The sequence below is a fragment of the Zosterops lateralis genome (assembly GCF_965231275.1).
Source record: "Zosterops lateralis genome assembly, chromosome: 6".
Lineage (NCBI taxonomy): Eukaryota > Metazoa > Chordata > Aves > Passeriformes > Zosteropidae > Zosterops > Zosterops lateralis.
In genome coordinates, this window is record NC_139761.1 from 14,944,621 (window position 1) to 14,968,135 (window position 23,515).

Sequence of the window (23,515 nt, forward strand, 5' to 3'; positions counted from 1 at the left end):
CACCATGACCTGTTATTCACCTGGGCTTTGATGAGTAAAATAATCTCTGTGTTTGTGACTTTTACAGGCAGACTTAGAAGGAGCAAGTTAAAAGGGAAGGGGGGAGGGGGGAGAGGGGAAGAAATACAGAGGAAAACAAAGAAGGGGAGTGTCCAGACAATGTTTATCTATGTTCCGTCTCCACATTTATCTATGTTTGTAACAACAAAATTACGCATGAGTAAACAAGTACAAAGAAAAGACTAATCATAAATGAGGAACTGTATTTTGTGTCACCACTCAATCATGGTCTTTGTTGTTAATTGGAAAAATTCAGTCATCTTGATCCATCAGCATTTCATTCCTATTGGGAAAAGTTAACAGCACTTGTTTTCATTTGAACAATTTAAAAGTGTGTGATAGGGCAAGGAGAATGAGAAGTGGGTGAGCACATGTAGTATGCCAACATGTGGGAGTAAACAACCTGCTACTTGAATTCCCACCACCTGCCCAAGGCAGTAACTGAGATGCACACAGAACTGAGGTGGATGAAGGGACCACATCAACCAGGGTGGGAAACCTATCATGGAAATGTGTCTATCACATACCCCCTCAGTGGTATTTAGCTACAGAGAAGGTACAGGCAATTACTTTGCCATCCATATACAGGCCGAGGATCATGCAGAAGATTTGCCTCTGGATAGATTTTGGAAGAGCACCAAGCTGATGTGATAAATGGCTCTCATCTCCATGTGTGCTTCATCACAACACAGAAAATCTGACTTCTGGCACCAAGAGTCAGCACCTGTTTCTAGTGATTCCAGACACAAGCTCCTGGTTTCCAGTAGGGTCTTATTGCACAACATTTGCATTTAAGCTCCTCAGCATGGTCAGAGGCAGCAGAGAGGATGTCACAGCTACTATTGAGATGGCTGAAGATTGTCAGCTTCTTTGGCTGAATAACAGAGGTGATCCTTGTGAACCCTGTTTCATCAATATTTGCTTTGTTTCCTCCTTTTTTTTGGTTGGCTCTAATTTTTATCAGGTCTGTGTAATGTTTAACATCTCTTATAAAGCAGAAGATGATAAAGCAGTAAAAGTAACAGTGTGGGGAACAGCATGGTCATCTGAATGCAACGAGGCTTCTGATTTTGTAAGTACGACACATGCATTTATTTTTTTTAGGGAGTTGGAATGATGCTTTCTGCAGTCCGTGGAATTTTAATATAAGGTTAATTTCATTTCATTTATCTGTTTGTGATTTCTTTCTTTGTGGATGTTGCAATGAAATATTAACCCAGCAGAAGTGCAAGGGACCAGTGTGACCTGCTGTTCTGGGGGAATATGCTTAGAGTGAAATCAAACTAAAAAACTCTTTGAAGTCATGGGGACTTATTAAGTACTTGTTAAAAGAGAATACTGATGTAATCACCTTTCAGGTTGGAAACAGCCTTCACAGTGACTCAAAATTAGTATAATCCCACTAGTGACTGAATAACCAGGTCCAATTTAAAACCTCTTCTGGTGACTTAATTTATAAAGCAACAATTGAATTGGTAAGGCTAGGCTCTTTAATTAGGACTGGGGTAAGTGTAGGGGGTGGATGGAAGGCCACAATTTAAATTTAATTGCCCCCTTTTACTCCCATAGGCAAACTAATATGTGATCTGGAAGAGAATTATTTTCTGCATTTCCAATTTGCATAAAAAGTACTTCCAGATTTAACAAAATATTTACAATGTCTTCAGCTTTGAAATGTTAACAAAAATACTGGTGTCAGAAATTTTCTAATCTCAAAATGTTGAAATTAATATGATTTTCTAAAAGGAAAAGTATGAGTGGAAAACTTGATGAAAATATTCAGTGTTTTCCAGCTTTTGGTAAAAGTACTTATTTTAGATTTTTGTCGAGAGTTATGATACCAGGAGAAGTTTTTTAACTGATCTATTGCAGCAGAAGTTAAAGACAGAGCCATGTCTAATATAAGTTTGCTGCAGAAAAAAAACAAAACGCAAAAAAACAGACCACACTCTATGCTTCAGAAAGTCTTTAAAATTTAGAAATTCTTTAAAATTTAGGCTAAACTCTGTATGGACAAAGGAAGTAAAAATTTTTTTTTCTTTCTCAATTACTTAAGTGTCCAATATCTCAAATAACTAGAGAAAAACAGACTCTGACATGTTGAACATCAAATATTTTTGAAACATCTTTTGTACTATATTATTTCTTCTTTTTTCCGCAGTACATAAGGCTTGTTTGGGTTTTGCCCTTTTTTTTTTTTTCTTTTCAGTGAAAAAGAGGTTGCGTTCTACTTAAAAGAGTGCAATTTGTTGAATCATACTCATGTCTAGGGCCATACTTCATAATTTGTTTTAAGGAAATTCAAATTTAGTGTTACCACTTGTAACTGTGGGTCACTGCAGTGGGCCCTGGCTGATCTTGGGCAGACTCAGTACATTCAGATCTTAGCAAATATGAGAACACACAGCTATCTATATGTTTGCTATGAAAACAAGAAAGACTATCAATACAAAAATAATACAATGGGCTACTCACCAAGAATCCTTGAACTTCGGCTGCCATCAGAAACTCTAAATTTTTAGACAGTGTATCTATACTATCTATACAGTCACCTTTTACCTCTAGGAATGAATGTAGGACCAAGACAACTGTACCAGGGACATGGGAAAATACATTCCTGAAAGAAAAGGATACAAACAGGCTGTATTGGCTGGAAACCAGAAGAGGAGCCACGACAGTAGAAAAGTTCTAGAAATGTTTTCACGCTGAATATGTTTGGGCAAAAAGCTTATTTTCATTGATAACTTCTTAGAGTTCTGAGGAGAGTTTATACAAGATGCCTCCCCAGAACTGCTGGGAACAGAATTCAGTAACCCAGAGACTTGTTCCAGCTCGTGCGGAGAGCAGGCGGCTCATGTGAAATATATCATGCCAGCTTTAGGAGAACAAGCTTAATGAAGAAACTTGTAATCTTCAAGGGAATTAACCTGTGCACTTTGATGTCCAAATGGGATGAGTGTTCCTCTTCCTCTTTGACCCAGGTTCTTCCCACATCCCATGCAGGTTAACCCATGGTGAGGGCCAAACTGCCATTTAAGAAGTTACAAACGCTCGTTGCAGCTCCCCCAAAAGGAGAATTCCTTCATTCCAAATATGCATATCACTATCTCATGCAAATCTGCTGCTTGCCACATGTCATTGTGCCCACCTCTCAGTGCAAAGCACAGGATGCTCCAGGCTTTTGCCTTGAAGTTCATGTAGATGACCTTTTTCCATCACTTATCCGTTGTGGCCAGTAAGTGGCCGTGTGAATAAGTAACCATGAAGTAAACAGGGGTGTGAATTTAACAAGCACAGTATAGTCCATGATAGTTCTCTGTCCATGTGCTGCTGCCCTGAGGAAAGTAAGGGAATTTACTCAGTCCCAGTGGGTAGTGAGTTGCCTCACATTTCCTTACATTTATCAAATTGCTTTTGGGCAGATTCTGTGGAGTATTTGATGTCTTTGAAACCCACACCCTATCTTACCTTGTAATAATAACTTGTTTGTTTAGGTGTACTCTATAGGAGACAGTGTTTTGGGAAGATAATGTCATTGTTAATAAAGATTATTATGGACTGTAGTTTTATATTTTCATTGCCAATGGAAAAAAGTATTGCTTTTTCAGAGCAGTTACCATGGAATATTATGATTTTATTATGCCTGAAATTTTCATCTATAACCTATTTGAATTTGTTTAATGAGTTTCATGTTGTGCCCATGAGAACTTTAAGCATGCTATGTATGTTAGATATTTACAGTTGAACTATGCAACATTTATACTAAAAATCTATTCATTATTTCTTACTACCAAGCACATCATTACCATCTGCTCATTTAATGACTATTTATTTTGTGGCAGAATAATTTGAAAAGAAGATGAAGTGTCTCCTGTGCCTGGGTTTACTCCTTGCTGTTCTTTGTGCTGTAACCCATTGCTGCCCTGAAGACATTTGCCATGAAGTCAACAACACTAATTTGAAGGATGGAAGAGAAAATTTATTAACATATAGCTGTGACAAGGAAGGCTCTAATTATGCAGATTTTGTATTTAGATTTTACAAGCAGGCTTCATCAAAGGAAGCTGATAAAAACGTTTTCTTTTCTCCCATGAGCATCTCGACTGCCTTTGCCATGCTGGCTCTTGGTGCTAAATCATCCACTCTGTCTCAGATTTTTGAAGGACTGGGCTTTGACAACCTGACTGAGACTCGCACAAATGATGTACATGAAAGTTTCCACAAAGTTTTGTCAGTACTGAACTGTGCTGATGTTAATATCACATTAAATATAGGGAATGCCCTTTTTACAGCTACTGGGTATGAACCACAGGAGTCATTTTTAAAAAATACCAAAGAATTTTATGATGCAGATTTTTTCTCCAGTGATTTTCATAAACCAGATGAAGCTACAAACCAAATCAATAAATATGTAGAGGAGAAAACCAAGGGGAAAATTCCTGAATTAGTTGCTCATCTTGATCCAAGTACCGTGCTGGTTCTTGTTAACTATATTTACTTTAAAGGTAAGACACGTAACATAATATTTCAATCGATAGTTTTGATACAAATTAAAAATTTTAGGGAATTTCTGATGATTTATTACCAGAGTGACAATTTAGGAAAGAGCTAAACTGTGCAAGACCTTTCAATTAAAGATAAGATCTGGCCAAAAGCAGAGTATCTGATTGTTGAGAAATACTGATTCCTTGGTTTTGATTCAATTTGCTTGAAAGCTGTGGGCAGAAAAGTTCCATTCTAGTGGATGCCTCACAGACAAGGATCCACACAGTCCCACTGGTTGAGGCCATAATGACTAAAGATGTGTCCGAGATCTCTGTGCTGGGTGTACATGCCAGTCAGACTTGGTGGGACAGGGACCTTTGCACAGGGACCCCAGTTTTATGGTAGATCTACTAGGTGTTCTGCATGAAAACCTGAGACGTAACATCTTGAGGGCCTGTGCTTCTGGAGCCGTGCTCAAATGTTAGGACTCTGTATTTGCTGATGAATTCCACATCAGGCTGAGTGCAGTCAGCTTGCATGGGGTAGGCCTAGCAGAAAAAGCATAAGAAGGTCCTGTGACTGAATGTTTAAGTGATTTTTTTTAATAGCATTAAAAGCATTACATAGGCTTACAGTAGGACTCTGAGCTAATCATCAGCCTTTGGTTGTTCTTCAGCAAAACATGATGTGCTCACACAAAACATGATGAGCTTACTGCACAGCTAGAATGCTTTATTGTGTATTATGGAGGAGATTGAAGTGATTTAGTGAGCCTCTTCTCCCACCAATATACCTCCAGTGCCCTACATTAAAGCTGGTCTAATTTAGATGAGCCATTCTTTATGATCTTCATGTTTGAGTGCAACAATATCTCTTTTCCCCCATTAGCTGCCTGGGAAACATCTTTTGATCCTTTGCTTACATATGAGGATGATTTTTTTGTGGACACCAATGCAACTGTTAGAGTCAACATGATGCAACGTGATGGTACCTCAAAAATCTACTACGACCAGGATATCTCCTGTGTGGTGGTAGAGCTGCCTTACCAGGGCACTGCACGAGCATTGCTTATTCTACCTGATGATGGAAAGATGAAGCAAGTGGAAGATGCTCTCTCCAAGGAAACTGTTTGTAAATGGGATAGCAAACTTGTGACCAGGTAACTCCAAGTATATGGACTGCTATGTTTGAGGACACATCACTGTTTTTAAGAAAAAAACACCAGATCACCTCCTACTGGACATATTGTCCTGATTTCATGAAGAGATCTGTTAAGCAATTCCCCAAATGAGAACAGAGCACAATCACTGAAAAACAGCAGGCTTTGTGGCCTGACAGAAAGGGTCACAGCATTGTAACAGCTGCCTTAAAACTTGCTTGGCTACTTTTTGACTCCTTGCCTCTTCTTTCATGTTGTAAACATGATTAATTTCCTTCACCATATCTTAGATTTTATCCTCCTTTTCCCTTACTTTAGGCTTTCTACTAGTGCTCTGCTTACTCTCTGTAACCCTTTAGCCAAAAAACTCTACTATCTGTGCATGTGGCACAGGAATGAAATAGTGACAATGAAGAAATTTGTTTCTTTACCTAAAATCAAATAGACAATGTAGATACAAGAAGATGATGCACCTCTCAGGATGCCAAAATTGCTCAAGGAGTACAAAGGCTACCATCAAACAAATTTGCAATCAAAAGAATGCTTTCAAGTGTCGCTGAGTTGTGTACTATCCACCCTGCTAGCTGAAAGGAGGCTGCAAGGCTCACTGCTCTTATGTTTTCTTTGATCAACAGGAGATTAAATCTGCAGTTACCAAAGTTTTCTGTTAGTGGGTCTTATGACGTTAAAAACCTGTTTGAACAAATGGGCATTACTGAAGTGTTCTCAGGTAATGCTGATCTGTCTGGAATTAGCGGCAATCACAATCTCCAGGTCTCACAAGTAAGTGCACAGAGCTGGTGATGGGATGGTGGTTGGTTGTTTTGATCAGTTGTGTCTGGGATTTTTAAAGATTTTATTTCCCTCTTTATATTACTGAAGTTGTAAGTAAAACTCACAATGACATGTAGGGGCTAGCTCAGTAATTGTGCTTTTTTATGAAAGAATCTGCCGGCTCACTTTTGTATTACTTTAATGCTATTATTAAAAAGCTGGATATTAGATACATAGAAAAATTGGGCAACATTTTAAATAACTTCTTGGCACTGGAATATAATAGTTTACATGAAATTGTGTCACATAAATGACGAGTTCATTATGATATTTGTGTTAATTAATATCACAATTTTTAATATTCCCAAACTGGAAATCTCCAGTTTGCAGTAGCTGAATGTGACTGTCCATTTGAGCTATGATTTAATGCCAAAGATGCCAAATATTGCTCCATTTTAGCATTTAAATAGCAGTTTTTAATTAACTTTGAAATAAGTGTTGCTAGTAGAAGTCGAAACCATCTAAAAAAATTAACTAGCTTGTACATGGGGTATTTTTATCCCACTCTACTCAGCACTGGTGAGAATGCATTTCAGTGTGCCAATGCTAATTTTTGGTCCTCCTGACTGTGCTCAGTCCTGGCATAGAAAATATTCCTGTTTCAAACTGTTGGAAATTTATCATACAATAAAGCTTCATCCACTGGATTTATTAGTCCTTTCCTCTCCTAAATGTTCCATAAGAAGAGAATTTATTTTAGTCCTGCTTCCTGTACCATATATAAACCACACTGTTTTCTCTTATTCTGTGCAGGCAATTCACAAGGCCTTGCTAGAAATTGATGAGGCTGGAACTGAAGCTGCAGGAGCCACTGCCATAATCCTTACCAGACTTTCCTCTGCTTCTCGTACAATCAAATTCAACAGGCCCTTCCTTATTTTGATCTCTGACAAACAAACCGGCACCACGCTTTTCATGGGGAAAATTGTTGATCCTACTAAGGAGTAATTGCTGGTTATTTGGCATATCGATATTGGGTATGGCTTATAATGGCTACAGTGTTTGCAGTTTTAGGTTAGTTAGTGCTGCTAACTAGACTCTGATTGAGGTATATTTAGAAGTAAATGAGAAATTTCGTTACAAAATTAATAAGAAAACAACATTGTAAAAAATCACCATCAACTGACACTTTCAAAAATGTAACATTTTCCCCAGTTCAATAATTGTATTGGGTTTGTATGGCAAGGTTTTGGTAGCAGGGGCCTGTGGGGGGCCTATAGGGATGACTTCACTAAGAAGCTGCCAGAAGCTTCCCACATATCTCACAGAACCATTGCCAGCCAGCCCCAAGATATGAATCTGCTGCTCCTGAAGGCTGAGCTGACCAGGAATGATAGTAACACCTCTGTGGTAACATATTTGAGAAGTGAATAAAGTTATTTCACAGAAATAATTGAGCCCAGAGAAGTGCAGATTGAGAATAAATGACAGAAACCACCCTCCAGACACCAAGGTCAGTGAAGAACAAGGGGAGGAGGTGCTTCATGTGCCAAAGCAAAGGTCCACCTGCAGGCTGTGGTGCAGAGCATGGTGAGCAGGCTGTCACCATGCAGCCCATGGAGATCCAGGGGAGATCCACCTACAGCCCGTGGAGGAGGCTCACTCGGGAGTAGATGGATGTCCAAAAGAAGGTTGTGATCCCATGGGAAGCCCACACTGGAGCAGACTCCTGGCAGGACCTGTGAGAGAGGAGCCCACTCTAGAGCAGGTTTGCTGCCTGGACTGGTGACACGTGGGGTACCTGTGCTGGAGCAGCCTGTGCCCGAAGGACTGCATCCTGTGGAAGGGACCCACAACGGAGCAATTCACAAAAAACTGTAGAAGCTGGAAAAAACACTGCAGAAGTTCATGGAGGACTGTCTCCTGTGTGAGGGATCCCACACTGGAGCAGGGAGGAGACTCCTCTCACCGAGAAGGAAGCAGCAGCAGAACCATGTGATGAACTGACCATGAGCCTTATTGCCCTACTCACTGAGTTAGGGCAAAGGTGTTTTTAAGATTTGGTTTACTTATCATCATCCTGCTCTGGTTTTGATTGGTAATAAATTCAAGAAATATCTCCAAGTCAAACCTATTTTGCTTGTGATAGTAATCAGTTTGTGATCTCTCCCTGTCCTTATGTCACCTCATAAACCATTCATTTTATTTTCTTTGCATTTTTCAGTTGAGGAAATGAGTGATGGAATGACTATAGTGAGCATTCATCATTCAACCAAGGTCAAACCACCACAAAAATTCAACTTATTTATACATTTTCCAAATTTTCCAAAAGTTAAGAAGATAACTTCTTCCTAAGTATGTTGTTATATTTAAAAGTGAATTATCTCTGCTAAGGAGTTTCATACTGTTTCCAGTTCTGAATTACTCACCAAAAACTTTATCTCAACAGGTAACAACTCTTGTCATTCTACTATGTCTTTTCCAGTGTTCACCTGAGCTGGTCCCTACAGAGTCCTTTCCTCCTTACATCACTCTTTGCTGTCTAGGCTGCCTAGGCTCACCTCCTCATTTGGAGGTATGAAAAATCCTCCATCAACCTGTTCTAACATGTTCCAAAACTTTGCCTAGGACATCTTAAGAAATCATTGACAAAAAGAAGGTGAATAATCCCTGAAATAATAGACTTTTTCTGATGTAGCTCTTACTGTAAGTGCCTCTTTGTGCTCCATAAGGTCAGCAAAAAACTTTAAGAGACAGTAAATTAGGCATTGCATAAACTGTCAAAGAATTGTCTGTGAAAAAAATGTCATTTGTGAATAATTGATCAGCTGTGGATGATCAATAAAATATACAATGTAATTTAAGCATATCACTGAGGGAATTACTTGAGTCTCTTGTACCATTCTATAAATCTCTCAAAACCAACAAACACCTTCAGTCACTCTCACTAACAAAGCAGATGTCAGTAAAATATGTCTTAAAGCTGTTAAATGAGTGCAACTTTTCTTATATGGAAACTGTGATTCTTGATATTCATTATGTGCTTATTTGGGTAAAACCTCTTTTTAAGAAATATCTAAGCAGTCTCTTGCTGTTGTGGGTCTGTAGATCACCCACTCTTATTGCAGTGGAGCACTGGGGCTAAACTCTGTAGCAAACCATTCTTTGCACAGCTGCTGCCTCAAGGAGAGACTGACAGCTTCTATCCCACTGCACTGCTTTCACGCCATTGAATACTGATCCTGGATACATTTTTTGAAAGTGGAGTTGAGACCCCATCCCTAGGAAGATGAGGCTTCTGAATGTTCACTGCTCATTTCTACAGCGATCCTGGCAGAATGTTTTGAGCACTACAAAGTTAATGCAAGCCCCAAATCAACAAACAAGCTCCCCACCTCTGACACTTCTCTGGCCTTCTGACCTGTTCTCCCAAACTTGGCCCACCTTACAGAGAGATGCCTTTCAGGGGTCCATTGTTGTTTGTAGGATTGGGTTGTTGTGTGGGGAGCTGTGCTTCTGACTCAGGGGGTTTTGGAGATTACTGTCTTGTATGAGTCCCTTTGCTCCAAGTGGCAAGAACTCTGTGGAAGCTCTGAGCTATTGCTCCTCATGAGGCAAGATAGCATCACTCAGGGGACTGGGAGTGACCATGCCTCAGTGCAAAGCAGCGGCTTTTGCAGAGTTAAGACCAATAACTTGCTGTGGTGTGAGGCAGCCTGCTCTGCGGTGCCTGTACAAACTCAACGGGAGCTGGGAGCAGTTCCCATGAGATCACATCCTGATAAATCTGTGCACAGGACTGATCAGAAGGTAGGAGGGTGAGATTTTTATCAGAGCCACGAGATTTTTATCAGAGTGTGGCAGAAAAACAGGTTTTTGGCCTGTTGCTAGAGGGAAAAAAGTTAGGAAAAATCCCATAGTTGCTAGGACAGAGCAAAAGCCTTGCTAAATCACGCACAAAGAAACTTCTTTCCCCAACTACCTCCCAGGCCTTTGGGTTTGAGATGGCACGATAACAGCTGCATTGGAAGTTTCCCTACTGGACTGTGAAGAATGGCTGCTACTAGCAAAAGTATAAAACGGGATAGATACCTCTGAATGCTGGTTTGGGAGTAATCTACCAAGCTGTAGGGCATCTCTACAGTTTTCCTCCAGCTGAGCAACTTCATTCTCCAGACCAGCAGGTAGACCTGAATTGTGACAGGGACCAAGGGTAGGAAGAGGGATCATCCTAAATCCCTCTGGAAGAAGGGGATGTGTAGGGAACAGGAAACCAATAAATCTTGTGCCAAACGTACACTAAAAGCAGAAAAATGCCGACAGTTCACAGTAAGAAGATCTACAGAGCCTGGGCACTGAATATACCTCGCTGATATTACTCTTAGCACAGTTCTGATAATATTCTTTAGGAACTATTTCAAGATAATAAGAGAGACAGGATGAGGGAGATATGTTTCAAAGCATGATTTATTGCTCTTCTACAGTTTCATGAAGGGTGAGAACGTCTTCACCATATAAGTCAGAAGTCTGTGATCAGTGGTTCTCAGTGGTCACAAGACCACAGGTTACAAGGTGTTTTAAAGGTTAATTAGCCAATAAACTACTGCCACAAAGAATGTTTCTAGTTTCACACAAATCCCTAATTAAATTGTATCACATCTTGCCACAATGTAGACTTTCTTAACCAATCATGATACACAAAACTACTTGCTGCACCATAAAGCTTTTACTATTTCTATAACTACTTCTTTATCCAGACATGAAACCTTAAAACTTTTCACTACCTAGCTTAATATGTTTCTATCTAAACTACAAACCTACATTCTTGCCATGGTCTCTAGATCTGGAAGCCTTTTCCAAGGTCTCAAGTCAAACCGTGTATTCATTTCTCTGTTTGCCTGCATGAACAAGGTTTTGAGGATTTGCTGTGCCTGGAATTCCCACAGAACTGGACAATTCTGCAAAGCTTTTGTTGGGAGGTAGAGTATTTTTTCCTAATTCCAAGAAAATCTGTTTTAGTCTACTTCACACCACTTGTCCTTGCAGCTTTCTTTTGTCTGAATATGTGATATCCCTTTTCATTCTATTGGTGTTATTAAAGCTAGCCAAAAAAGGAACTATTCTGATAGACAAAATAACAAATTTTCATTTAGGGACTGTTTATTTAATCTGTGGTAAACACATGTTTTTTGGTGCTCCTCATTCATCTGGAGATGTTTTTATTCCTTTGCAATTCCCACTCATACATTCTCTCAGCCTATGGGGAAGCTGGATCCAACCTAAGCCCTGAAAGAAAACTAGACCTTCTTTATAAGCTAAAGATTGTAACCTTTATGACCCAATCCACCTGAATTCCTGCAGTGACAGTCAGCAGAAGGGGATAATACAGCTTACAGTGAAGCATGTGACCACCTATAATAAACATCCAACATAAATGGCCTGCTGTGGGTCTGTGAGCCATGATCTGACACATTTATGGGAAGTTATGAGGAAAAGGACTTACCTAGAGAGAGTTCCACGCAGGTGAGAACCCTTGTGAGGGAAGATAGATCCACAGGGCTGAGTCCCTGGAAGGCAGCCTGGCTGTGCCCCAGCAGACCCAAGTGCCAAATTTCTCCTGGCAGCCCATGAGCCAAGTGAGAGACTGTAAGTTTGTTCTGTCTGACCTTGTTTGTGGTCCAGTGGGACTCTGCTTGATGGATATCTTCTATCAGTACCTCTCTGTTTGCTTTGCCACATGGCAGAGTCCATGTAGAATGTTGTTACAAAACATGAAGCAGTGGAATTGCACAGCTGCTGCAGTGTGTGTTCCTTTCAGCAGTAAGGAAGAGATGCAGACAGTGCCAAAAGGCACAGAGCATTTGGATAGCTACAGAAGCGCCAGTTGTTCACATAAACCCTGCTGTTCAGATGGTACCAATAATTTGGAGTTCCTTGTCCCTAGCTATGCTATTTGAGCCTCAGGTATCTGGTATGCCTTGAATGGGCACATCCACCCTCTCCCCACAGACATATCATCTGTACAGCCTGTGATCACTGCTATTATTGCAAGGAAATGGGAATTTGAACAGGTTTTAAGCCAACCCTATTCTAAATGTTTCGGTCGATTCAGTGCAGCAAAAGCTGTAGGCTTTTTCCTTATACTCACGCTGATTTCAAGCAGAGAATCACTAAGCTCCTTAAAACCAGATGATTGTGATAGTTCCCAGGCACGGTAGGTTTTGAATGGGGATTCTGAGAACCCAGCTACTCATCTTTGACATGAGTCTTGGTAGTTCTGGAGGTATGAAAAAACATCAAAGAGTGTTAATTCCTAATCCAGCATTCAAATCTTGTCTCCAAAGCACAGAGGCAGTAGGATTTCCAATCACAGAAAAAGGGCAAGAGAAACACAAGCATTCTTAAATGTGTGTTTCACTTGAAAACTTTGAACACTCACTGCAGTGGGAGTTAGAAGGTGGGTACTAAAAGTGACTAAGAGGCATCTAACAAAAGCAGATGGGCTCCAGCAGTTCTTTACATTCTTAGATTGGCAGGCTGGGAAAGATGGAGCTGCAACCATGACAGAAAGCCTGCATAGGTACGTCCTGGATCCCAAAGTGCCCTGTGGATGCATGACAATGTAAGTCATTGATGGAAATGGAATTGCAATGACCTGCCAGGCTGTGACCTGCAGAGGTAAGGGCAACCACACAGTCTTGTATTTTGCCTCCACTGAAACTGGGAAGAAAGTTGCTACATTAAACCATCTCTGATCTGTCAGAATCCCCAAAATCCTAAAATCTTAGAGTCTCAAAGACTTGTTAAAGAAAAAGGATTTGAGCAATAGAATCATACAATAAATTTAATTTCATTGAATATATTCATTTAGCTAGTTGGTCTTCCTTCTGCTTCTTCATTGAGGCCAGCAATATTAATCTGTTGTACAATAACAAATTATAACACTTTGAAAAATTTAGCCCTAATACTTTCTGTCTGGCTTTGGAAGCAATAAACTTAAAGTGTAATTCCAAAATACCTACATAAGGAATTTTCTTAGTGCTTGATTAAGGCCATGTTTGCATCACAAAAAATATAGAATGTAAGACATCAATTTAAATTTAATTTAACACCAAGAGGTTTCTCTGAGTAACTTATTTTGAAACTTCATTTCAAAATAAGAACTTTTATTCTCTGATGAACTTGTTATTCTAAAAGTTGTTTGCATAAGAATGGCTTTTTTACACCAAGAGAAAAAGGTCCATAGGGCAAATTCTACTAGTAAAATGTAATTATTTCAGTATACCAGCTATCAGTAAGATCCTTGCAAGAAGTCAACCTTTCAGTGTGATTCTTCTACACTGCTATCTTTGTAGAATTGTTATGCGTGGAGCCTCGAGTTCTGGAGATTGTAGGAAAAGGAGACCTGTGCCACCATCTCCTGGTAAAATAAAGGAATGGACAAGACAAATTCTAACTCATTTTCAAACCAGAAGGAACAGTATCTTTCTGGCATGTTATTGTATTGATATGGACTTCAATTTTCTTGCTAAGTTTTAGCTGCAGGTTTGGAAAAATGCTGCACTTGAACTGACTGCTGTTACACAGGTTTGATGGTTTGTTGTTCTGGTAAGTAGTACGCATATCAGCTCAGTAGTGGAAGAGGAGGCAAATTATATATTAGAAATTACTGGGAAAGAAAAAAAGAGGAAATTGCATAGCAAATCATCTAAATCTCTGGGCTATCCACACATGGTCTTATAATAACAGAGGGATAAATGAGAACTATTAAATCTTCAGAAAAAACTGTAAGGTTAATCAAAGGTCTGGAGCAGCTCCTGTTGGAGGTGAAAGATTTTCAGCCTTGAAAAGAGTCAACTGGGCAGGCATAAAGAAGGCAAAACTTATTTGTGGCAGAGACTGGGCAAAGTGAGACTGTTCCATTACCACGTCTGATGCCAGAGCTACAGACCACCACATGAAGCACATATGAGCCAAGTTCTATGCCAGTAAAAAGAGATGGTTCCGCGCACACAGGCAATGTATGTGGAGTGGCCCATTGCAGAGTGATGCTGCATTTCCCAAGGTGTACCTGCACACTACTTGCTCTTCATGTGTTCCTGACACAAATTCCCACTGATCAGTATGGCTTTTTTTTTAAAGCTGTATCTTTATCCACAATGCAGCTGACAAACAGCCAATTTCCTCGGTAGATATTGTATACACTGCTTTTTCACTTCATGTTGTGTCTGTTGTATATTTCACAAGACTATCTCTTGCTAAGCAATCCCCTCTTCAGGGAGCCCAGATTGCTGATGGACCGAGGAAAGGCAGGACCAAGGTGCAAATGTAGGGCACTTGGTTGGAGGCAGATGGAGAATGAGGAAGAGTTGGAAATGGGAACTTACAGGAGAGAGTATGGAGGTTCCTCCACAATATGTTTATCTTCCATTGTAAATGTAAATGGCTCTTTTGGACACAAGGAAGAAGGGATTAAGTTTTGCATTTTAAATGCTGTGAGCATGATGAAGGGTGAAGCAGCATGTATTTGTTCCTCATGCATCTCCTCCTAGTGCTCCCCTGAATGACAACCTGGGCTGAGAGCACTTTTTGTGGAGAATGCTTCGGCTCAACCCAAAGATACAGAATAAAAACCATCTCTTGCACTGCCACCCTCAGGCTTTGAGGGAAAATTGAGCTAATATAATAGGAAAGGCTGGAAAATACCTGTGTTTACCCAATCAGATGGACAGACTCCCTATTAAGGGCTCCAGAAAGCAATGTGTTGTGTCCTTTCACTACATTAACATTCTGCCCAGAAAGTGCTGTCCATGCATGATGAAAAGCGAGATTTGGATTCTTTTCCAATCCAATATTAAGTCATGTAAAAATATTTAAAACCTTAGAATCACTTTCAGATGTAAATAAAATTATAAAATTAATAAAAGTAAGACAATTAATAAGTTGATTAGCCTGTAAATAATCAGGCTGAGAGACATTAACTCTCTCAGACAATTTGTCATTGGAAAAGAAAATATCCCTCTACATTACTTCATATCATGATGGAAAATAACACCCTCATTTTTACTATTTTTCAGAAAAAATGGTTTAAAACAATTGCATATAAAATCTACCAAATGTGCAATTCTTCAATGTTCTTAAAAATGTTTTGAGTTTATTATTTATGTGTTATCATAATTATGTATATTAATATATATCATATAATATTTATATGTTATCAAAATATCACAAGTAATTTGAGATAGAATTTCTTCTTTTTTTTTCAATTCAAATCATAGCATATTAATTATTATTGTAACAGGTTCTGTTCAGATTTAACAAAGGTAATGATTCTCTTTAGCAGAACTACTCACACACTGCCATGAGTAGAATTGATAACAATTCCACATCTTCATCAATCAGTTATCACATTCAGAAACAATTCCTCTGGCCTTTGTTTCTTCTTCTATTTGAATTGAGGACAACTCAAGTTTCCTGTCTGCCAGCTTTGTGCATGCATTATTACATTAACATACTACATACTAGATGATCTTTTTCCACTACTGTGAATACTTAGAAATGTGTGTATTTACATACATGTCTTTCACATAGAGGTGAAAACATGTATGATTATTCACACACAATTATCTACACACATCACATAAGTAGTTTTATATTTATTTGATCTTTAAGCAGAAGATCCTCAGAAGGAAAACTGTGAATTGCCTTTCCCCTCACTTTCTCAGCAACTTGTTGCAGCCCACATATGAGCCAAGTGGATCATTTGAGTCTGATGGTCTCAAGTAGAATGGTTTGAGGGTCTTGTAACCAGATCAAGTGATCAGGTGTTGCAGTCCCTAGGTTAGTATGAAAAAAAAAAAAAGAACACTGCTGAATTCAAAATGAAAAGGGTATGCCCTGTCCTGTTTTGCTGCTCGACTACGCAGCCATATAAAACAACCACAAGACAAGAGCCTTGATTTGAGATTGAGGGGGAGAAAGTCCAGTTCCCTTTCCAGCATTGCCTTCAGCTTTCTGAGTGCAGCTCTCCACCAGTCAGAGATGTTGAACATCTCGTGGGACATTTCAATATCCGATATGGTCTGGGGCACTTGCTCAGAATCCAAATGCTTGAGGGTTGGCAGAGAGGGATATGTTGCCAACCAGATCTGTTAAAAAAGGTTAATTTTCTGCCTTAGTTTCTCTTTCAGCAATTTGTTCATATATTATATTCAACCCTGAATATCATCCAGTGATGCCAGCATGTCTTTTTTAGTACTGGATGAAAGGTGAATTGCCAGCCTGTTCTGTGTCCTCCTGGTGTCCATTTCAGCTGCATATGATGCAGAAGACTCACGCAAGGAAACAGGATGTCTATTTCTGACCACATGTTTCTCTTTGCAGCCAGTACTACTTTTAGCAGTGGTGGTTTTGTTGTATATTTTCTACAAAACCAGGTGAAAACTCTTCCCCATTTCCCCAAACACTCCGTCACAGGTGATAGCCAACAGCAATGAGTAAACAAGTTTACTGATTGTAAATGTCTCACTGGAGTGATAATGTCACGTGTTATTCCCCTAAGAAACTTAGAGACTATTCACTGATCACACAATCTGCTCTACATAAGAAAATCCCCAAAACCATTAAACGTGGTGTTGAAGGTTGTAACTGAGGTATACATATGGCAGAAGGACTTTCTAAATCCAAACCCTTTTTTGAAATCCTGCCAGAGAGGTTATGGGTCCAGCAGTGCCCCCAGGATGGATCAAAGAGGGCATCCTGGCAGGGATGCTGTGATCCATGAGTGGGGCTGGCTCAAACAGGCCCAAGCAAGAGGTGTCCCTCACACTCAGTCACAGCTTTCAGCTCCAGCCAGGAAAGGTATGGCTGGGGCTCTCTTGCCAAACACCCATAGCAGCAGGTTTCTCCTGTCAATCCACAAACATGGAAGCAACAGAGATGCAGCCTCTGCTCCATTTCTTCTTGTCTGCAGCCCCATCACCCAGCACTGTTAGTGTTTGTGTTGGACAGATTGTCCAAAATACCCAATGTCATTACTGCTTGTTGTGCATTCTCACTGGCAATTTTTATTTGAACTAATTAATGATTAACGGAGCGCCCTGATTAACTTTGTTCAGTGGTATTGAAGAGAAGAATGAGCAGACAAGACCAGACTGTAACAATGTAAGTGCCCTTTTAGTTTTCTTGTGGATCTCTTCCACTTCATTTTGAGGGTGCAGGAGGGTTGTTGCCTGGGAGTGGTGCCTTTGTACATGTAAATAGGGAATATACCTCTTCTGAAAAAAATCAATGCATTTCAAAAGCCAGACAGAACCAATACTAAAGAAGATACTTCACATAATAAAGTAAAAATTTGGTTTGGAAACAATAGAAGTGCCTATAGAGTTTTATACCACAAAGATCAGTGATCTAGTCTTTCATCTTGGAAGAAGCTGTAAGATTATTTTGTAATTTTGGTTCTAGATAGTATGATCTATGCTTATATCATATTTTTGTTTAATACGGATTAAATTCTCTAATTATTTGATGAATTGAGGAAGGCTAACAGAGCTGCAGTACTGAGTATAAAACCAGCTCATGCCAGTTACTCTGGGGAAAAGGTCATAAGCTTCCAGTTATTTACAAATTTTAAAAGAATATGCTAATATTAAATAAATTAATAAACTTTTAAAATTTTACATTACTTACATTACCTCTTTTGAAAGAGAACTAGACTATATATATATATAAATAGTGAATCAGAAGGTGTATTCTTTCCAGGGAACACTGGCAGGCATCAGAAATGTGAATTTTAAGTGTGGGGGACTTTGGAGAACAGGTGTGTGCTGAATGTATCATTTTACTTTACTGGAGGACACAGCATGAACAAGTTAGTTTCCTTGACATGTTCTGCATGTCTATTTCTTTTCCAGAAACAGCAGAAAGCAAAATGAAGCCCGCTTTCTCCTTGTGTTTATTGCTGATTGGTTTGCATACTGTTGCCCTGTGTCATCAGCATCCTCGGTACCGTAATAAGCAGGATGATGCTAAAGGCACACATTATCCAGGACACAGTTTTCACTGGGAAGAAGCTTCTCCATTTAAGAACAAAAGCTTTGTCAAACTAGTTTTCAGCAATGCTGACTTTGCATTTTCCTTTTACAAGCGGGTTGCATCTGAAGCAACAGACAAAAATATTTTCTTTTCACCTATAAGCATCTCAGCTTCCTTTGCAATGCTGACACTTGGTGCCAAGGCTGTGACACTGACACAGATTTTGGAAGGGCTTGCCTTTAACCTGAAAAAGACTCAGGAGCAGGAAATACATAAAGGTTTTTGCCAACTCCTCCACATGCTGAACCGTTCAGACAGTGAGTTCCAGCTGAACCTGGGCAGTGCCCTTTTTATAGAAGAGACACTAAAACCACTACAGAAGTTCATGGATGATGTCAAAAGCTTTTATGAATCTGAAGTCTTTTCTACTGACTTTAACAACTCTGTTGGTGCTGAGAGTCAGATCAACAGTTTTATCGAGGATAAGACAAATGGGAAAATTGTTAAACTAGTGGAAAATCTTGATCCTCTGACTGCAATGGTTCTCGTTAATTATGTCTTCTTTAAAGGTAAGATATATCAAAGGGTGCAAAGCTAATGCTTATTACAGAGAAAGAAAAGAGAAAAAATTGAAGTATTTTAAATAGAGAAAATCATGTTCAGTATCTGGAAAGTATCTCTATAAGCCCATGTATATTTATTGCCAGTAAAAACATCTGCTTTAATGAAATTCTAAAACAAATATCTTTATTGAGTTTGGTTAATTTTATCATGTGATCACAGTGAAAGACAGTGTTTTCAGTATTGCCTGCCTGTAGTTGTCTTTAAGCGCCTGAAAAAAACCAGATGTGATGCAGTAACACCTGAGGACACAGTAACATGAAAAGGATATTTACTCTAATGACAGGAAGGCTGTAGGACTGGGTCCCATTTTATTCACTGTGACCATTCTTCTTTGTATTCCACTGAATAAATTTTCTTTTTTTCATAAGCCCATTGGGAGAAACCCTTCAGTAGAGCACAGACAAAACAAGAGGATTTTTTTGTGGATGAGAAAACATCTGTAAAAGTTGACATGATGTATCGAAAGGGTTACTACAGAAATTACTTTGATGAAGAGCTGTCCTGTTGGCTGATTCAGATACCTTACAGTGGACATGTTGCAGCATTATTTGTTTTGCCTGATGAAGGGAAGATGCAGCAGGTAGAAGATGCCCTGTTGAAAAGAACTGTAACTAAATGGGAAAAGTCCCTCCGAGACAGGTAAGTTCTTTTTGCTAAGGTGAGAGGTGACCATATTTCAGATTAGTAGTGTTTATGTCACTGAGAAAAAACATTAAAGTACAAGTTTTTGATTGAACTTTATACACTTAATGGTTCCTCTGTGATGAAATTCCCTTTTCTTAGCTGGAAAATGGAAAAGAGTTGTGGCTAATGAACAAGTAAGTCATTGCACTTTGGATTCATCTTGGGTTAAGTTCCTGGTTCAAACAAATATTAGTTAGTCCCATGATGAGGTTGACAGACCCTTGTTTCGTGCAAGTGCTGGGAAACTACAGTGGAGTAGCTTTTGGGTGTTAGAGTGTTGAGGGCATTCTGTGTAAAAGTGGATTAATTCACTATTACTGCAGCTATTTCTGTGCTGGCCAAGGCCCTGTTGTGTATTTGAACAGCCTTAGGTCAGCTAGCTACAATCTTTTTGAAAAAGCCCTCCTACCTGGCAGTAGTAGGTCCATTTGCCACTGAGTTGGTATAGCTGTGTTTTCCAACACACTCCTCAAACCCCACTGCAGAGGCAGGAGCTAGTACAGACTTCTTCTGTTCCAACCCTCCACATTAAGTAGCTAACCTGATCAGAAGTGCTATCTGAACACTGTAAACATTTAAAAAAACAAACGTGAAATGTCAATATACTGAAGCCATTGGGGAGTGTTGCCTAGATCATGATTTGTCTCTATTTGTGTTGTTTGTTACAGAAAAATACATCTGCACATTCCAAAATTTTCTATTTCTGGTACCTATGATGTGAAAAATATAGTCAAAGAGATGGGTATAGTCAATCTGTTCACGGAACAAGCTGATCTCTCAGGGATTACTGGGGAACCTGGACTGATGGTTTCAAAAGTAAGTTGGCATGTGAAAGCAACCACAGGATTTGCCTCTTCCCAGGAACCTGACATTAATATCCCATGAAAAGCTTATCCCAGTCTCTCTGAAGCATCACTCAGATGCTGCCAGTCTGGAGGCAAAGAAAGCTCTGTCTTTCATAAACCTGAAGCCAAACATGCTTACAAGAGGTTAGAAAGGCATGGTTGGAGAGCGAGGATGAAAACATACATATAATTAAATGTTCTTTTGGCTACTAAACAAAATTATCTAAATGTAGTGCATTAGCTTTGGTAAAATTTCCTCTAATTCTTCCTACAGAGGGCAAAGGGAAGTTATTCCTGCCCTTGTAGTGTTCTCAAAAAGTTATTTTTTTCAGCTAGATGACAGGGTAAATTCACAATAATACATGAAGCTGCCAAAGACAAAATTGAGTCTCGGCTAAATTATCAGGTTTCTTTGCTTCCAGAGTTTCTTGTCATCAGTCATCTTGAGCACTCTTTGGCTGCCTGCAGTTTGAGGGTTACTCTCTGCACAAGTGGTGGAGGAGGATGGCTTTAGTGGTGGTGCTGCGGTGGGAACAGGAGCAACTGGTGATGACCTTCCCAGAAGCTGCTGCTGCTCAGTCTTGCTCCAGGCAGGGCTCCCTTCAGCTGGCAAAAGGGAAGAAGGTGGCAGGCTGCTCTCTTCTTGCTGTATTGTCAGCTGGAGGCTGTTTGCATTGTTCCTTGCAGGTGATCCACAGAGCCATGCTGAACGTCCATGAGAATGGCACTGAGGCTGCCGGGGCCACAGTGAAGGAGGTCACCTGGAGATCTGGAGATTTTCCTCGCCCGCCTCGGATCAGATTCAACAGACCATTTCTCCTGTTGATTCTGGATAAATTCACCCACACTGTCCTCTTTATTGGGAAAATTGTAAACCCTCAGAAAAATGACTGACGAAACTTATGCACATCACTGGCTAAATTCCTGTGATCCAGTGTAACAATTATGTATGCATACCACTCTGTGCTAGTGCTCATCTTTCAGCCATTTTCCTTAGATACCTTATTAATCCCTTAAAACACAAAGCCTATTTTTTCTTGTCCAAAAGTCACTAGGATTTCCCAGAGTCAACACCTGAATATAGCATATAGTGTTCATGAAATGCAAGTTACTTTTCACCAGTGTTGTAAGAAGCCCTTTCTGACATGCCTCTATGGGGTATTCAGTTGGTTAAAAGTCTCCAATTGATTAGGTATTGCTGTACAGTCACAGGGTGAGCATGTGAAGGAGAAACAGGAAAAATGAGGTGCAAGTTGTAAGTCCTGTCTGTTTAATCCACTAACCCTTTATCATTACTTTTAGATTACTTTATGATTACTCTTAGACTTTTTTTAATATTGGAGTGAATTTTCATTAATTTCTTCAGGTTTTGTAACCAAGTATGGCATGAAACTGCAGGATCAGTGACTGAGACATTGGAGGAAACACCAATGTAAAGGGCTGATGAACGCAGATGTTTTAGCTTGCCTTCCTCTGCCTCCTCCTGAGGCAGAAGCCCTCTACATAGAGCCAAGAAGGCTGTTTTTGCTGTACAGATAATTTTAATTCTACTAAGGAAGGAATCCATAGTGTTGGGAAAGATGGGACAGGAAAGACTTATGGATATGATTGTCTGGTAAGAAATACTGCAGATGTAAAACCTTTGAGTGAAATAGAAATTAAAGCCAGCTTTGAGATGTGAGCATGGGAGGCAGGAAAACGGTGATTAGCTGGAGAGGGGTTGAAGGACAGGAAAACAAAAGGAGTCAGGAATGTAGCCTTTCCACCCTGCCAAGGCATCAGGGAACAAGTACATAAGAAACTAGTCTTTAGAGTTTAGAATATAAAATGATATGGTAATATAGTAGTTCTTATAGGCTGCATGCAAAGTTTGTAGGTTTTGTATTTTGCACCGGTTGGTCACTGTAAATTAGAATTTTCAACACAAAAAGGGATATAATGTATTGTAACAAGATCCTTGCTCTCTTGCTTTTTTCCATCCTCTTTTCCCCTACTGTCTTGCTTGCTCTCTTCCCCCTACTTTTACCCCACTTCTACCCTTTAGCTCTCTTCTACCCTCTCTCTCCCCTCTCTCTTTTGGGGTTTTGCTTCAGCCAAGGCTGGTGGCTGAAAGCAGGCCCTCTTTACCCACAACCCTTGTAATAAAACCACGTGTTTCTAGAATATCTCAAGTCTGCAGAGTTCCTTGTCCCTGCCATCCACAGATGCTACTACACCATAGCAGAAAAAAACCCTTCTGTTTTATCCTACTAGTATAACGGTTGTTGCTATTGCCTTGAGATAAAAGATTGAGGGAGTAGTCCATGACTTAGCACCACTTTCCTTTTCATAGATTTGTTGTCACTGTCATTTCTTGTTTCTACTGATGCCAACTTCAGTATTCACTTTTCAGCTAGACTTGACAGATTGTGGTAGAAAAAAGGAAGAATGGAAATTATAACTCCAGAAAATTTGCATTTCCTCAGTAGGAAGAGCAGAGCTTTCCTAGAGATTGTTAACTTGGTTTAAACTATCATAAACACACATAAAAAAAATGCAGAAAATATTTCAGAAGTCACTTTTCTAAATGTTAGCAGTGGATTACTGTTATAGAGTAAAAATAGACCAAGAATTGATGCTTGTACCTTTTCTTAACTTAAGGTTCCTTGAATCCAACTACACTAAATAGTTGCATGGTTATGAAAGAAACATAATTTTACTTAAAAAGCAGTAAATATTTAAATTATTTTATTATCTTTTGCTTTATTTTTTAAATCAACATCTTTAGCACACCTTATTAAAATATAGAAAGCCAAAGAAAACATGTAAATTATGGATTGATTAAATATTTGTTACAGAATATCTCAAACTG

At 39.4% G+C, this 23,515-nt stretch overlaps 1 protein-coding gene across 1 annotated transcript; it reads left to right on the forward strand.

Moving 5' to 3' along the window:
• The first annotated feature begins 1,059 nt into the window (after positions 1–1,059).
• Positions 1,060–22,827, forward strand: LOC310910918 (uncharacterized protein). The gene is made up of 9 exons (XM_083863990.1): positions 1,060–1,132; positions 3,903–4,565; positions 5,434–5,704; positions 6,340–6,487; positions 7,292–7,482; positions 18,332–19,080; positions 19,504–19,774; positions 20,488–20,635; positions 21,352–22,827. Exons 2-9 carry the CDS (start codon positions 3,920–3,922, stop codon positions 21,556–21,558), a joined length of 2,631 nt encoding a protein of 876 aa, XP_083720116.1. The 5' UTR covers positions 1,060–1,132; positions 3,903–3,919; the 3' UTR covers positions 21,559–22,827.
• Positions 22,828–23,515: the final 688 nt, after the last annotated feature.

What these genes read in the sequence shown, in the direction of transcription:
- LOC310910918 (XM_083863990.1), top strand. Translation starts at nt 3,920, where the DNA reads ATGAAGTGTCTCCTGTGCCTGGGTTTACTCCTTGCTGTTCTTTGTGCT. An exon ending in ATTGTTGATCCTACTAAGGA is followed by an intron (nt 7,483 to 18,331) that starts GTAATTGCTGGT and finishes ACTTTACTGGAG; the next exon opens with GACACAGCATGAACAAGTTA. An exon ending in GAAAAGTCCCTCCGAGACAG is followed by an intron (nt 19,775 to 20,487) that starts GTAAGTTCTTTT and finishes TGTTTGTTACAG; the next exon opens with AAAAATACATCTGCACATTC.